Here is a 14,221-nt window from a genome sequence, read left to right as displayed (position 1 = left end):
TCTGGGCTCCCATTGGCCCCCAGTGGCTCCCACTGACTCCCATTGGCTCCCACTGGCTCCCAATGGCTCCCACTGGCTCCCATTGGCTCCAGAGAGGCACCAAAGCATCTCTGGCCTTCCCAGCAGCAGCCCTTGTGGCTTACCTCAACCATCCCATTCCCCAGCATCGCACATTAAATTACTGTCTCCACCTCATCTGCTCCCTGAACACTAAATTATTGTCAGCAAGCCATTTCCCCTACACCTACACACACTTACTTTAGCTCAGTGTGTGTGTGTGTGTGTGTGTGTGTGTGTGTGTGTGTGTGTGTGTGTGTGTGTGCTTGAACAGAGTGGGTGTGATCATTATTGGATCAACATTTTGTTATGTTTGAAGCGACTGTCACTCTGTCTGCTCGCATTTAAAAATATTTAAGACAGAATCAATCATCTGCTGCGTCTGTTTAGAAGACCACTTCCTGTGCTTCTAAGCCGAGTGCGAGGCTCTCGGTTTGGGCGTTCGTCACGGCGATCCGTGTTCTTGTTTACCTTCACGTCTGTTTGAGTGGGACGAGACGGATGTCCTCCTCTAATGGACGAGACACGGGTCTGTTTGTGGGGGGCAGCTCTGTTTGGCTCCACGATTAGTGTTTACTGTTTGTATTTATCCTGCTGGTACACATCATCTGTGTGTGTGTGTGTGTGTGTGTGTGTGTGTGTGTGTGTGTGTGTGTGTGTGTGTGTGTGTGTGTGTGTGTGTGTGTGTGTGTGTGTCCCTACAGAGATTATTGTGTTGGTCAATCAACAGAGGAGCCTTCCACAATTTATTGGGTACCACTGTCTCCATTAGGTCATAGTGCCTGCACACACACACACACACACACACACACACACACACACACACACACACACACACACACACACACACACACACACACACACACCACCCTCATTAGACTCCCATTTGTCTTCTCAAACAGGAGTCTCCCCACAAACACATTAATGGTTTAAGCCAGTCGCAGACGCTCCTGGGGGAGGAGGCTTCTGGAAACCCCTGCATATGCATTTGTGCTGTTTTTGTTGTTGTTTTTTTGTAAACTTTTCATCATGAACTCCTTTCCTTGAAGGTTTATTGGTCTGACATCACATCCATGTGTGTTTCCAGGCTGCTACCCCTGTCCCGGTCCGAGCCTCAACCCCATCGCTCTGGGAAGCCGCTGGCTGGCCTACGCTGAGAACAAGGTGTGTCTGCACGGAGACTAACACACACACGCACACGCACACACACACGCTTATCAGAATAGAGACATATTTACGATTCAAAACATGCATGTTATCTGTGTCCTCTCCCTTTAATCTGTGTGGATAAACAACTCATTCCAAGAAGAAGAGCCCACAAGAGACGATAACGATTTGAAAATCAACAGATGCACCGGAGTTTTCAGTTGTGTCCTGTTTAATGGGATGGTTAAGTGTCTTGAAAAAACAGAACATACTGTTGCACCATCTGCAATACGTTTAATGCACAATAGTGTTTTGGTGCTGGACCACTCCAGTAATCGACAGATGGGGCCACTTTTTTGTGATTGCCTCACGATTTCCAGAAATATCCAAATCTATTTTTTTGAATGGTAGGAGATACTCGGAGAGAGCCATTCAAGTGATATTGTATTTGAAATTAAATTAGTGCAGGATGACCGTCCTGCTGCACAAAGCAAAACCAATTTGTTCACAGAGTGAAGAGGTTTTGGATGTCTCAACTCATTTTTAGTTTCCCAGTTTTCTTCTCGTGCATCTTCGGGTTTGTCCCGTGTTCATCTGTGAACCTTTGTGTTTGTGCAGTTGATCAGATGTCATCAGTCTCGTGGAGGAGCCTGTGGTGACAATGCTCAGTCCTATACAGCCACGGTGATCAATGCTGCTAAAGTAAGTCAGTGCATGCAGACCCTGTCTTCTTCACGGAAGTTATTTCTTATGTTTGATAGAGAAATAATCTCTGCTTCTATTTAACGTGATATTTTTATGCAGATGGTCTACAGTTGTTAGTATATACTATTTAAAATGTATTCTTCACTATGAATTTTGTGATGTGTTTGTTTAAACCTCAGCATGTAAGGAACGCTTCACTAAAGCCACAAATGACCTGCATATTGCGAAATTATCATGCAAATACGCGTTGAGCTGAAATGCTGCACTGCAGTTTGATAACAACGAAATAAAGGTTCTACAGTTCCCAGTTCCATCTTTTATACGATAAAAGAGTGACTCCAGAGCTGCAAATCTCCACATTTTGTAAATAGAGGCTCACAAATGTTTTTATTTAAATATTCCAAAAGTTTCCAAGCAGTAAAACAAACAGTGGAGGTGGTGGTGAAAGCATGCAAGATGCTTTAAAACTGTAGAACACGCCGTAAAGTTTTATTTATTCAGTGGAGGAAGAGAAGAGAAGCTTCACACAAGAGTCAGTGTCTGTAACTCTGGAGAGATGATCTGAGATCCTCCAGGCCAACAGGTTTGAGTCTGTTTTAGTCTCAACCCAACAGGAAGTCAATCACCAACCCGTCTTTGATTCCCCCGATCGAAGTTTTCATCTGCAGAATGTAAAGATGTGTGAGTCGACATGGACACCAGGCTTCCTCTGGTCCAGCATGATGGGTTCTGGAGCCGGAAGAAGATTCTGACAGAAAAATCAACCCAAACATCACCTCATTTGACCTTATTGATGAACTACTTGTTAGATGATGTCACCACTAAACGTTCTTTGAAAGCTGAGGTTTCATTTTGACGTTTTTGCGATCGTATGAATTCTAACACACTCCCGTAGACCTGGTTAAACTGGTCTACGTTGATCTTGAATTAAAATGAGTTCCCATGTTCAGACTGTGACTACAGCCATTTGGTCTGTCTTTAGCGTTTGCTCTGATAAAACAGCCCATAACACAGGGTTTCCAGCTCTGCAGAGACCATCTGTAAATGTGCTGTCATCGGATCCACCTGGCCCGCCTGGCTGACTGGAACTCGGCTTATGAGGCACTTCATCAGCCTGCCTATCTGTTTTTTCCCCACTGCGGTCCTTTTGTCTGCGACGCTCTTGTTTCACTCGCCTCCACGGGGGAGCGAAGCTAAGGCGGCCAGCTAACAGCCAGCAGGCCCACGCTCATACCAGCTCATTCCTGGAGCGACGGAGCTGCTCTGTTAGCTTTAGTCTGTTCCTGCTTGGGCCAGGGAGCTAATCCACATACCAACAGCTACGTCTACCCATTTCCCTCTGCTAATGAGTCCCAACAGCTAGCGTAGAAGAAGAGTCATTATCGGGTTAGCGAAGCGTGCATCAGACAGAGCACGTCTTCACGTTGGGGGGGTTAGTGGCTCGGACAGTGTCACTGAGGTATTGCTCTGCAGACAGCCAGTCTGCTGGCCTGCCCTCTCCTCATTTAGGACCATATATCTCAATAGAGATGACAAGGTATCTCCTTCTGGCTTGTGGCGCGACACGCTGGCTCTTAGTGCTGATGTCCAGAGACATGGAAGCAAAGGGGGGGTGGAGGGGGGGCAGCATTAAAGTGTAATGGCTTTTGTTTTTTAAAGAAGACAAAAGAGAGAGAGAGGCCGCTGGTTGGCCGCTCTGGATTCGCTCTTACATTCATTTTTTTTGCGTTGCGTCAGCCGTCAGCCCGGGGTGTGTGATGGAGGAAGACCTTTCACTAACACGCTAATCTAATTCAATGGTGACACCAGGTCAGAGCTGTGTGTGTGTGTGTGTGTCAGCTATCAGACATGATTCCCCTTCAGACCCCCCCCCATTCAGCACCACCACACCAGCAGCAGATCAATAGCCCCTGTTTGGACTACTACTAAAAACTCCACAACTGCAGTGATTAGAAAACACATTAGTGTTGATCAATTAGGAGGCAAACGCCTCGCTTAATAATTGATGACTCCATTTTACACACACACTACACACACTACACACACACACACACACACACACACTCAGCAGCAGCACCAGACTCTGTTAGTGTGCCTGGCCAAGTGGCAAAGCGAGACAGTGGGCGATCTTCAGACCCAACAAACGCGAGGCGCCACATTGTATTGACAGGGCCGCCTAGTCTGAATGCCTGATTAGGCTCTCCGGGGCCCCTTTGGCGCTTACACACACAGACACACAGTCACACGCATTGAACTCCATTAGGCAAAGACAGTGTAGTAGGTGAGATAGACTCCACTTAAGCAGCACTATCCATTTCCCTCAATCGAGCCACAGAGGTGTGTTTGAGCCAGACACCCTGGCTGGGCCTTAAGCGGACACAGAGGAGCCTCACACACATCTGTGTGTCTCTGGGGGCCGCGGCGCTGCACGCTATCGGGACACACACACGCTCGTACACACGGCTTCACACGCATGCACACGGCAGCTCAGCTCATCTGCATTACCTGGAAGGTTGTTTCACGAAAAAGAGTCAAAGTGACGATGGACCACTAACTCCTCCTCCTCCCTGCAGACGTTAAAGACGGGCTTGACCATGGTGGGTAAAGTCGTCACCCAGCTGGCGGGCACCTTACCCGCTGGCACGCCGGACGAGGAGTGCACACCGCACAGCGCCAACCGCCGTAGCCCCCACAGTCCGGGGGTGGTCACCATTATCGACACCAACAGCGTCGGCGAAGGACAGGTCAGTCCAGAGCGTCAGGACTCCAGACGCCCCTGTCGCTCACCCCGTGTGGGGAGTCCTCAACAAACCAAATGTCAAACGTCATCATTTAAACAACACAACTGTTCAAACTAATTATTAAATCTGAACTCCAACTAAAGGAGTTTTGAATGCTGTATTCACACCTCAGGATGCTCAGCTGCTCTATGATGTCTCCTCCCTGGAGGTGTCGGCTCAGGTCGTTTGGTGCCACCACCACATGACCTGAGCCGTGAGCTATTCAGTGTGTTAAAGTGACGGGTGGATAAAAACCGTGATCACTTCCCCAGGCTCACATCATTCTGCCTTCAAATGACTTGTTCCACCTACGAAGCTTTAAACTGTTTCAAACAACAAGGAAGACAGAAGACAACCAGCGTAGAGTTAAAGACGATCAAACACGTGTTTCCTCTTTTCCTTCACCTTGTTTGTATTCATGTGAATACAGGAAGAGGGCAGAACTTCTAGCTTTAGCTTAGCTTTAGCTTAGCTTTAGCTTCACAGAGAGCTAGCAGTGTGATCAGCAGCCCCCGACCCCGCCCCTAGAATCAGTGAATTTATTTTCCGTGTTGTCAGACTGAGCTGGTTGTGAGGTGGCTGTGAGTCCATCAGTTCCTCTGGCCTGTTACCAATTACCACCAGTCACAAAACAAGGCAGGAAGTTGGACAGATGTGAGCCGGGCTGCCATTGGTCAGACAGTGAACTTCCTGTGAACTCGTCCAGCGACACATTCCCTGATGTCACCCTCCCACTGGAACACGCCCCCCCAGCTGAAAACCCTTCAAGAAGGAAAACTGCAGACGTTAGCTTGAAACAAACTATTATCAGTGAGACTGCATCTCGTTCTTTACCACGTGTTGGCGGATGGATACGACATCAGTGAGACGGATCTCGTTCTTTACCACATGTTGGTGGATGGATACGACATCAGTGAGACTGGATCTCGTTCTTTACCACGCGTTGGTGGGTGGATACATCAGTGAGACCGGATCTCGTTCTTTACCACATGTTGGTGGATGGATACGACATCAGTGAGACCGCATCTCGTTCTTTACCACATGTTGGCGGATGGATACGACATCAGTGAGACCGATCTCGTTCTTTACCACGTGTTGGTGGATGGATACGACATCAGTGAGACCGATCTCGTTCTTTACCACGTGTTGGCGGATGGATACGACATCAGTGAGACTGGATCTCGTTCTTTACCACGTGTTGGTGGCTGGATACATCAGTGAGACCGGATCTCGTTCTTTACCACATGTTGGTGGATGGATACGACATCAGTGAGACCGATCTCGTTCTTTACCACGTGTTGGCGGATGGATACGACATCAGAGAGACCGATCTCGTTCTTTACCACGTGTTGGCGGATGGATACGACATCTGTGAGACCGATCTCGTTCTTTACCACGTGTTGGCGGATGGATACGACATCAGTGAGACTGGATCTCGTTCTTTACCACGTGTTGGTGGATGTAAACATCAGTGACACCGGATCTCGTTCTTTACCACGTGTAGGCGGATTGATACGACTGGATCTCGTTCTCATTGGTGGAGTAAAGACGTATCTCGTGTGTTCTCATGACTTTTGTGTTCCTTTCATTCTTTACACTGTTAATGTAACTCATATATAATTCATTACACACAGGTAGTTTCCATGTCTAGTAGTTGGTTGCTTTTTTTTAAAATTTAGGTATTTTTCTTACTAGGCTGAGGCGGATTACATTTTGGTTATTTTAAATGGTTGAACCTTACTGGTGTGAACCTTACTGGTCTGAACCTTACTGGTTATAACCTTACTGGTCTGAACCTTACTGGTTTGAACCTTACTGGTCTGAACCTTACTGGTCTGAACCTTACTGGTCTGAACCTTAGTGGTCTGAACCTTACTGGTCTGAGCCTTACTGGTTTGAACCTTACTGGTCTGAACCTTACTGGTTTGAACCTTACTGGTCTGAACCTTACTGGTCTGAGCCTTACTGGTTTGAACCTTACTGGTCTGAGCCTTACTGGTTTGAACCTTACTGGTCTGAACCTTACTGGTTTGAACCTTACTGGTCTGAACCTTACTGGTTTGAACCTTACTGGTCTGAACCTTACTGGTTTGAACCTTACTGGTTTGAACCTTACTGGTCTGAACCTTACTGGTCTGAACCATGCCAGTTTCCTTGAACAGGACCCCCCCTTACTGTCTACAGAAATGCTAAAAGCTTTTATCCACTTAATTCTGCTCAGCGTCTCCAGACCGTGATTAATCACACTGCAGTAGCTGTCAGGTTTTTAATGAGGCGTGTTAGCAAACACTGTACAGTTTGTCAGTGATGTAGTCACCACACACACTCCTGCACATTCACCGTAATCGCGCTGTAGCCCGTGTGTTGTTCCATAAGCTGGCCCTAAGCCTTCAGAAGCAGGCCTGCACTGTGTCACCGGCCGACACACTGTAACCGTACACTGGCCATAAACACTGGCAGGGCCAGGCAGACGGCGGCCGGGGCGAAGGGGGGGCTGCTGGAGAAATGGGACAAGGCAGGGATGTGATAGAGGTGAGGTCCAGGATATTCCCATCCCTACCAGGCTTTGAACTTCCTTATTTGGAGCAGCAGCCTCGTAACACACACACACACACACACAGACACACACACACACACACACAGACACACACACACACACACACACACACACACACACACACACACACACACACACACTCTCCCCTGTGCAGCGACAGGATTCAGCTCCACGCTCCTGTTTCAAAGGGCTCCAGCAGGATTCCCTCACAGAACAACATTGTCTGCCCTCGCTGTAATAAAAGCGATCTGCTTCATGTCAGCATCTCTTTCTTTCTGTGCGCCCCCTCTTTCTTTTTCCCTGCGTGTTTTCCTGCTGCAAAGCCTTTGGTTTTTAGAGGCCGTGTTGTTATTTAACATGCTCAATCAGCCTTCCTGACATCATTAAGGCAACACTGGGGTCGCGTTAAACTCTGTGTATGATCCACATTCACGCACACATTCGTGCACAAAGTTGCTCCAAGTCTGGGTTTGTATGTAATCTGTCGTTGTAGCTGAAGGGCTTTTCTACCAGCTCCTGGTCTCGGCTTAGCCTTCCTTAGATTCATCCAGACAGAGACTCATGGACAAACTCACTAATGGTTTCATTTACTGAGGGAAGTTTCAGAAGTAGCTAGCCAAAGCTATTTTGACGTCGATATCTGCCTTTAAGAGGAAACCCCACTGCCATGAGGTATTGAAAAAACCACATGTGAAATGTCAGATTATTTCCGAAGAGAGAGTGTCTGTATTCTTGTCTCTGTTGTTGGACCGGACTCCGTTCAGTCTCGTCTCAGTCTCACACAGAAACTCCCCATCACGAGATGCGGCTCACATTTTAGGAGCTGGAATTGTCTTTGAGTGCAAGAAACATTTTGCACAAAATGCTTGTTTATGTTCTCTTCTATGTGTTTTGTAATTATTTTTCATCCAGAAGAGGGCAATGACCCAAATGGAAAGGGGTTTTAGCATGTAGCTGACTCCCAGGGGGGTGAAGTCAAAGAGCGCTGCTGAGTGGTGATGATATCAGACCCAACCAAGAAGTCAGGAGAAATCCTGGAGCGGGGAAAGTCCCGCTCCGAGTTCAATGTTCTCATTGTTAGAAAATGATTTGGGCTCTGTGTGTGTGTGTGTGTGTGTGTGTGTGTGTGTGTGTGTGTGTGTGTGTGTGTGTGTGTGTGTGTGTGTGAGTGTGAGTGTCTGTTTGTGTGTTACAGGTCCTGGTGAGTGAGGACTCAGATGGAGAGGGAGTTGTGGCTCACTTCCCAGCTCATGACAAACCCATATCCTGCATGCAATTCAACCCCAGTGGTAAGACATACTTGCACGCATAAACACACACACACACACACACACACACACACACATGCATTTTTGAGGCAGAAGCTACAGCACTCAATGCAAATTTAGAAGACATAGAAGAGCGAGGGATTACATGAGTTGTGACATGGTGTGTGTTGGGTTTACGTCTCGTCTCTTTGGTGTGTCTCCACCAACCGGCACACACAGACACACACAATCTGTAGCCTCATTTTGCCTCCAGGCTGCGTTCCAGCGGTGAACTGTAACTGCTGCGCGCTTTGCATCAGGTTCTGCTCCTCCATTACCGAACGGTCTCTGATAGGTCGATCCTCCACACCGACACCATCAGCTCGTGAAGTAACAAGCAGGAAGAGTGTGATGTGAGGCAGTGAGTGGAGGCAGGAAGGAACGTGTAGTAGGTGGACGTCAGCGGGACTGTCCACAGCGTGTATTAATATCAGATATGACATGATATGAACAGTCAGAGGAGCACAATGCTCAGCAAATATTAATATCCTAATTTAAATAATAAACTAGCTTCAAATGTGCAGTTGAATTGTTTTAATAAAGGCCAGGAGAAAAGACCTCAGAGTTACCCCCTAAAGCAGGGGGTCAAACATCAGGGCCAGATGTAACTAAATGTAACTGAGTGTAATGTAACTAAATGTAACTACTCCTTAATGTAACTAATAAATGTAACTAAATGTAACTGAGTGTAATGTAACTAAATGTAACTACTCCTTAATGTAACTAATAAATGTAACTAAATGTAACTCAGTGTAATGTAACTAAATGTAACTACTCCTTAATGTAACTAATAAATGTAACTAAATGTAACTGAGTGTAATGTAACTAAATGTAACTACTCCTTAATGTAACTAATAAATGTAACTAAATGTAACTCAGTGTAATGTAACTAAATGTAACTACTCCGTAATGTAACTAATAAATGTAACTAAATGTAACTCAGTGTAATGTAACTAAATGTAACTACTCCTTAATGTAACTAATAAATGTAACTAAATGTAACTCAGTGTAATGTAACTAAATGTAACTACTCCTTAATGTTAAATAACTGAATTTCTGACTGATTCTAGTTCCAAACATTACAGTTAGACAGAAAAAACATGTTTGTTTGTTTCTCTGTTCTAACATAAATCCTTTTCATTTGTCAGGTTATTAAACCCACAGAACTCCATCAATCAAGGATCAAACTATCAATCAATAAAGAAAAATAACATCAGACACAAGTTAGGACATTAACTTTGTTCACTACGTTTAGTCAGAGTTAAAATGGAATGAACTACTGCATTGTGGGAAATGTAGTTTTGGTGAAAACACACTTGTGACCTATTTATTTTAGACACTCTGACCTTTGATGTCACCGCTGTGGTGATTGTGTTACGTGTTCCTCAGGTCCTACAGATGTTGTGTATGTAATTAATGTATTAGTGTGAACTTCACACGTTCACCATTCATGTAAAACAGGAATTGACAGGTTTGCGTGTCTTCTTCTGTCCACCACGGGTCAATACCATTTCAAATTAACGGGCGAGTGTTTCTTGAGACAGTCGAAAGAAAATGACTTTATCATTCGTGCCGATGAGCGCTGTGAGTGTGTGAATCACTGAGGTTCCGTATTCAAATCATCCACTCGTTTCTCACCACATTATTTTGCTCTGGAATCTCCTCTCCCGCTTTCTTAGCCCCGCTGACCTTCACCCCAAAAAGAAAGGGAATAGTAGATGCTTTGTAAGTGTGAACAGGCTGCCTCGTCACGTCCGTGTGTGCCATTTGTCAGCTTTTGCACGGTTCTGTTAGTCCTGCGGTGATGAAGGGCGTGCGTCTCTGGATGTAATGCAGTGTGTGTTAGGTGTGCATGTGCAGTTAATAAAGAAGCTGCTGAGAGATGGCTCTCACCCCGTGACCTGAAAGCCCCCAAATCTTCCCTTATGTAGACTTATGACCAAACTCAGCAGCTCCGTGTCAGCAGGAACACGGTGATATTGCAGACAAAGACAGACAAGATGTGGCTGTGGAGTTTCCACCTACTCACCCCCCCGCCTCACGAGAACTGACGTCCACGACAGAAACAGATTCAGTAGGGTCGATGCTTCAAAGTCCTGCTGCAAACAGGAAGTAGGTAGGATATGTGTAACAAGTACATGAACGTGTCCTTGAGAAGTAGCCCTACAGGATTGAACCTGTGGACGCTAACATCTGTCCAGGAGGCTGTGGCTCCACTCAGCCTCTCAGGGTTGATTCATCTGTTCATTTCTTGGCCATCCATTCAAAGAGAGAGTTGATCATAAACACATGTGTGCGTTGTCTCGGGTAGTTTGAACTGACAGTATGGCAGTGGCTTTCAAAAGCATTTGATCACCGTTGACAGGGTGCTGCTACATTAACTAACTGGAGCTGTGTGTTACCGTAGCTTTTCCCAGTGGGACCAGAGATGAACCTGTGGGGAAGCAGGAAGACAATGGGGCTAAGCTGAAAGCAAGACCACCAAAACTCCCAGTTTGTATTATAATCTGGATATATATTTGGAGTGGGAGTCCTTTCTGTCCAAATACATATTGGCTTTTGGACACTTGTTACGCTCTTGTATGAGATCAACTCTATGTCAGCCATCATTCAGTCAAAATTACTGAGCAACAGTTTTTATATCGAATATCTAGATCAGATGTGTACAAACCTTTGACTGGTGGACCACACAGATTCTAATATCTGACAGGCAGGCCAGCCGAGGAGCAGATAGACGGAGTGTATGTTTGTTCTAATGTACATGTAGAAACATTTATGTAGAAGATTTTGGCCTTTCATAGGCAGCAAAGCATACATATGCAATGCTTATTGTAAAAATTATTTCACAACTGCTTTTATTTTATTAAATTAATTATATACCGTGTTTTCCGCACCATAAGGCGCACCTAAAAGCTTTTAATTCTCTCTAAAGCTGACAGTGTGCCATATAATCCAGTGCACCTTATATATGATTGATTACGAAGCCCAACGGGCCGTCTATGGCCCACAGGCTGTAGTTAACCCATGCCTGACCTCAACAGTGTGTTAGTGCACTAAAAAACAAGCTAAAAAGAAAATTAACGTTCTGGATCTCACTGTGCTAACTAAGGCTAGGTATTCTGGGTGTTGATCAGCTCATGTTAACTAAGTGTGACCATGACGACACTTCATATTTCTGACTCATTTGCTGCAATAACTACGTTGAAATAAAGCCAAAGTTATCACCGAGTGTCGCCGATCGAGCCAGATTTTCTGTGTAATCCATTGTAGTTATGGTTTGTAATAAGAGTGTCCACATAAAAGTACAGGAACTCCTTCTTTCCAGTGTTGTGATTGCAGGAGTCTTTCCTTATATTGTTTATATTTTTGCTGGTTTTAAATCATGAGTGGCCTGCTGTGGAGCACTCCATAATTAGAGGCCTTTTGATTCCACCAGAGTCCAGAATCCTGAGTGGCAGGTCCACTGGTCTGACTGGGTGAACTCCTTCAAAGACGATAGGGGAAATGGGTTTCGCTGAACTACCTTCCCGGCCGTGTTGAGCCCCCCCCCCCACAGTGGTCAGCCTCAACACGGCAGAAACAAGAAAGATAGACGGAGCGGGAAACAATGGAAGGACTCAAACAGATCCTGGAAAGCCCAAAGGTTTTGGCTGGGAAGAGTTATGTAAGAAACCCCAGCGGCCTGTGTGTGTTGGAGGCCGTACAGAAGGCGGGCCGGCGGCCGCCGCTCCTCGGGCCGTGGATCTATTCCTAGTGGTGTAATTAGAGGGATGCAGATGAAGTGCAGCGGTGAAGTGCTCTCTTTAACAGCTGCAATGTGTGTGTGCTTGTTTTCTTTCACGTCTTGTCCTCTCCCTCGTCCTTAACGATCCCTGACTTGATTATTAGGTATGATGCCAGTGTCAAAACTCGCTCATGTTTTTATGGCAGATATATTGTCCAGGAAAAAAAAGACTGCGTTTGATCGTGACTGGCACGAGATGTAGAGATTGATCCAGAAACCAGACGAAGCTCTGCCCTTCACTCTCGATTCCCTCCAGCAGGGAAAGAAGTAGTCAGACTCTTAACTTAGAGGTAACAGCATCAAACTAACGCGCTCATTCAACCTCTGGACTGAATAACAAAATATCATTTCATTTAATAGTAATCATTCTTCAGCTCATCCACTTTAATCAAACGTATAAGTAGCTGTTGGACTGTAAAGTCGGTCAGCGTCGCGGGCGTTATCGTGACGAATAGCGGTCCTTCGCTGGCACAACCTCACCACAAGGTGGCGACAATAAGACAGAAGCTGCTGTTAGCCAACACCGCCCCTCTGAACGCCCTCTCCACCCCAGAGATCATCTGATCCCACACCCGGTTCTGTCTTCAGGGTCTGCCCACAGTCCACATGACCTGCTGATACGAGTCAAGGTTTTGATATCGATTGGGGAAAAGACATTTGTGGGTAGTGTGATGGTCGTCTTCCCGTCAAACTAGCTGTTTGTGAACACCGTGAATGTTGTTAACACAGCTAACCCAGGACTAGAGCTAGTGTGTGTGTAGACTCTTAAAGACTGTAATAATGTACGGTTTAAAGAGCAATTAACTTATTTTAAATCACTGAAGTTATTATCCCAATAAAAATAAATACATTTCTGGCATTGGAGGGTGTTGTACACATCCAACACCCCCCCCCCCAAGCTTTTTACACTGTCACTGTATGAAAACACTCCTCCAGGTATTTAATATTAGTGCAGCTCTGACAGTAGAGCGATGGAGAGAAGAGGTCATACATCCTCTGATGTTGCCCCGACCCACCGCTCAACGTCTCGTCACACATTTTAGCTGTGATTTAGTTTTTATGTCATTAAAAACATTGTGAAAAGAAAATGAAATGATTCTGGAGATATAAAAAAAATTGCTGCAAAATTGTTCAAGATTGTTCTTCCTCATCCCACGCCCAACCCACCAACCATATTACAAATAATTCATATTTCATGATGTATTAAGAATTAAAAAAAAAATAGAATAACATAAAATAAATGACCTCTCAATTTTGAAGACAGTTGAAAAGAATGACTTTTTCTGGATCAACTTAAAAGTGTTTTCTCTTCCACGTGTCGGCTTTTCTAAAATCCTTCCCGTTGTGTTTGTGTGATGCTGCTGACAGACAACAAGCCAGCAAAGAACACGTCCTGACTGATTCACAGCCACGTCGCCGCTTCTGCGCGGATCACCAACAGTTACAACACGTTTTGTCTACGCTCCATGAAGGTCGGGTTTACCTCCACCTGTGTGCTGTGGAGACTTTCTTTCACGACTGTCTCATGTCCAACAGGACACCACAGAATTAGGACTTCACGTGTCCGTAGCCGTCTGAATGTCCTGAATATGAATCAAAGCCACGAGTAATGGCAGATGAATCAAGAGCGAATCTCTCCCCACACGAAACTGTCCCATAAACCATAGCCCTGGTTTAGTAACAGGCTGGTTTAATGAATAGCCTGGCCCGTGGAGTCTGACCATGGAGGCAGCTGTCCCGTGAAGGCAGCCCTCCGTGGTGTAATAACTCTGTCTCTCCGTCTCACTGACGTGTAAAAGAAACCAGGCCGTCGCCGAAAAACCCTGAACCCACACGCACATGTTGAACATGAGGGGAATTCCCACACACAAGCAGCTTTGCTTGG

At 45.8% G+C, this 14,221-nt stretch overlaps 1 protein-coding gene across 4 annotated transcripts in view; it reads left to right on the top strand.

Moving 5' to 3' along the window:
• bcas3 (BCAS3 microtubule associated cell migration factor) overlaps positions 1–14,221 on the top strand; it is a 275,380-nt gene that overhangs the window by 32,259 nt on the left and 228,900 nt on the right. For all 4 annotated transcript variants that reach the window (XM_068318311.1, XM_068318310.1, XM_068318312.1 and 1 more), the window contains exons 10-13: positions 1,145–1,221; positions 1,822–1,905; positions 4,482–4,652; positions 8,441–8,534. In XM_068318311.1, the coding sequence (XP_068174412.1) occupies positions 1,145–1,221; positions 1,822–1,905; positions 4,482–4,652; positions 8,441–8,534 (426 nt within the window). The remainder of the gene's footprint in view (positions 1–1,144; positions 1,222–1,821; positions 1,906–4,481; positions 4,653–8,440; positions 8,535–14,221) is intronic.

This window comes from Antennarius striatus, chromosome 6 (genome assembly GCF_040054535.1).
Source record: "Antennarius striatus isolate MH-2024 chromosome 6, ASM4005453v1, whole genome shotgun sequence".
Lineage (NCBI taxonomy): Eukaryota > Metazoa > Chordata > Actinopteri > Lophiiformes > Antennariidae > Antennarius > Antennarius striatus.
The sequence above is the reverse complement of the archived record's forward strand: the minus strand, read 5'-3'. Positions and strand labels throughout refer to the sequence as shown.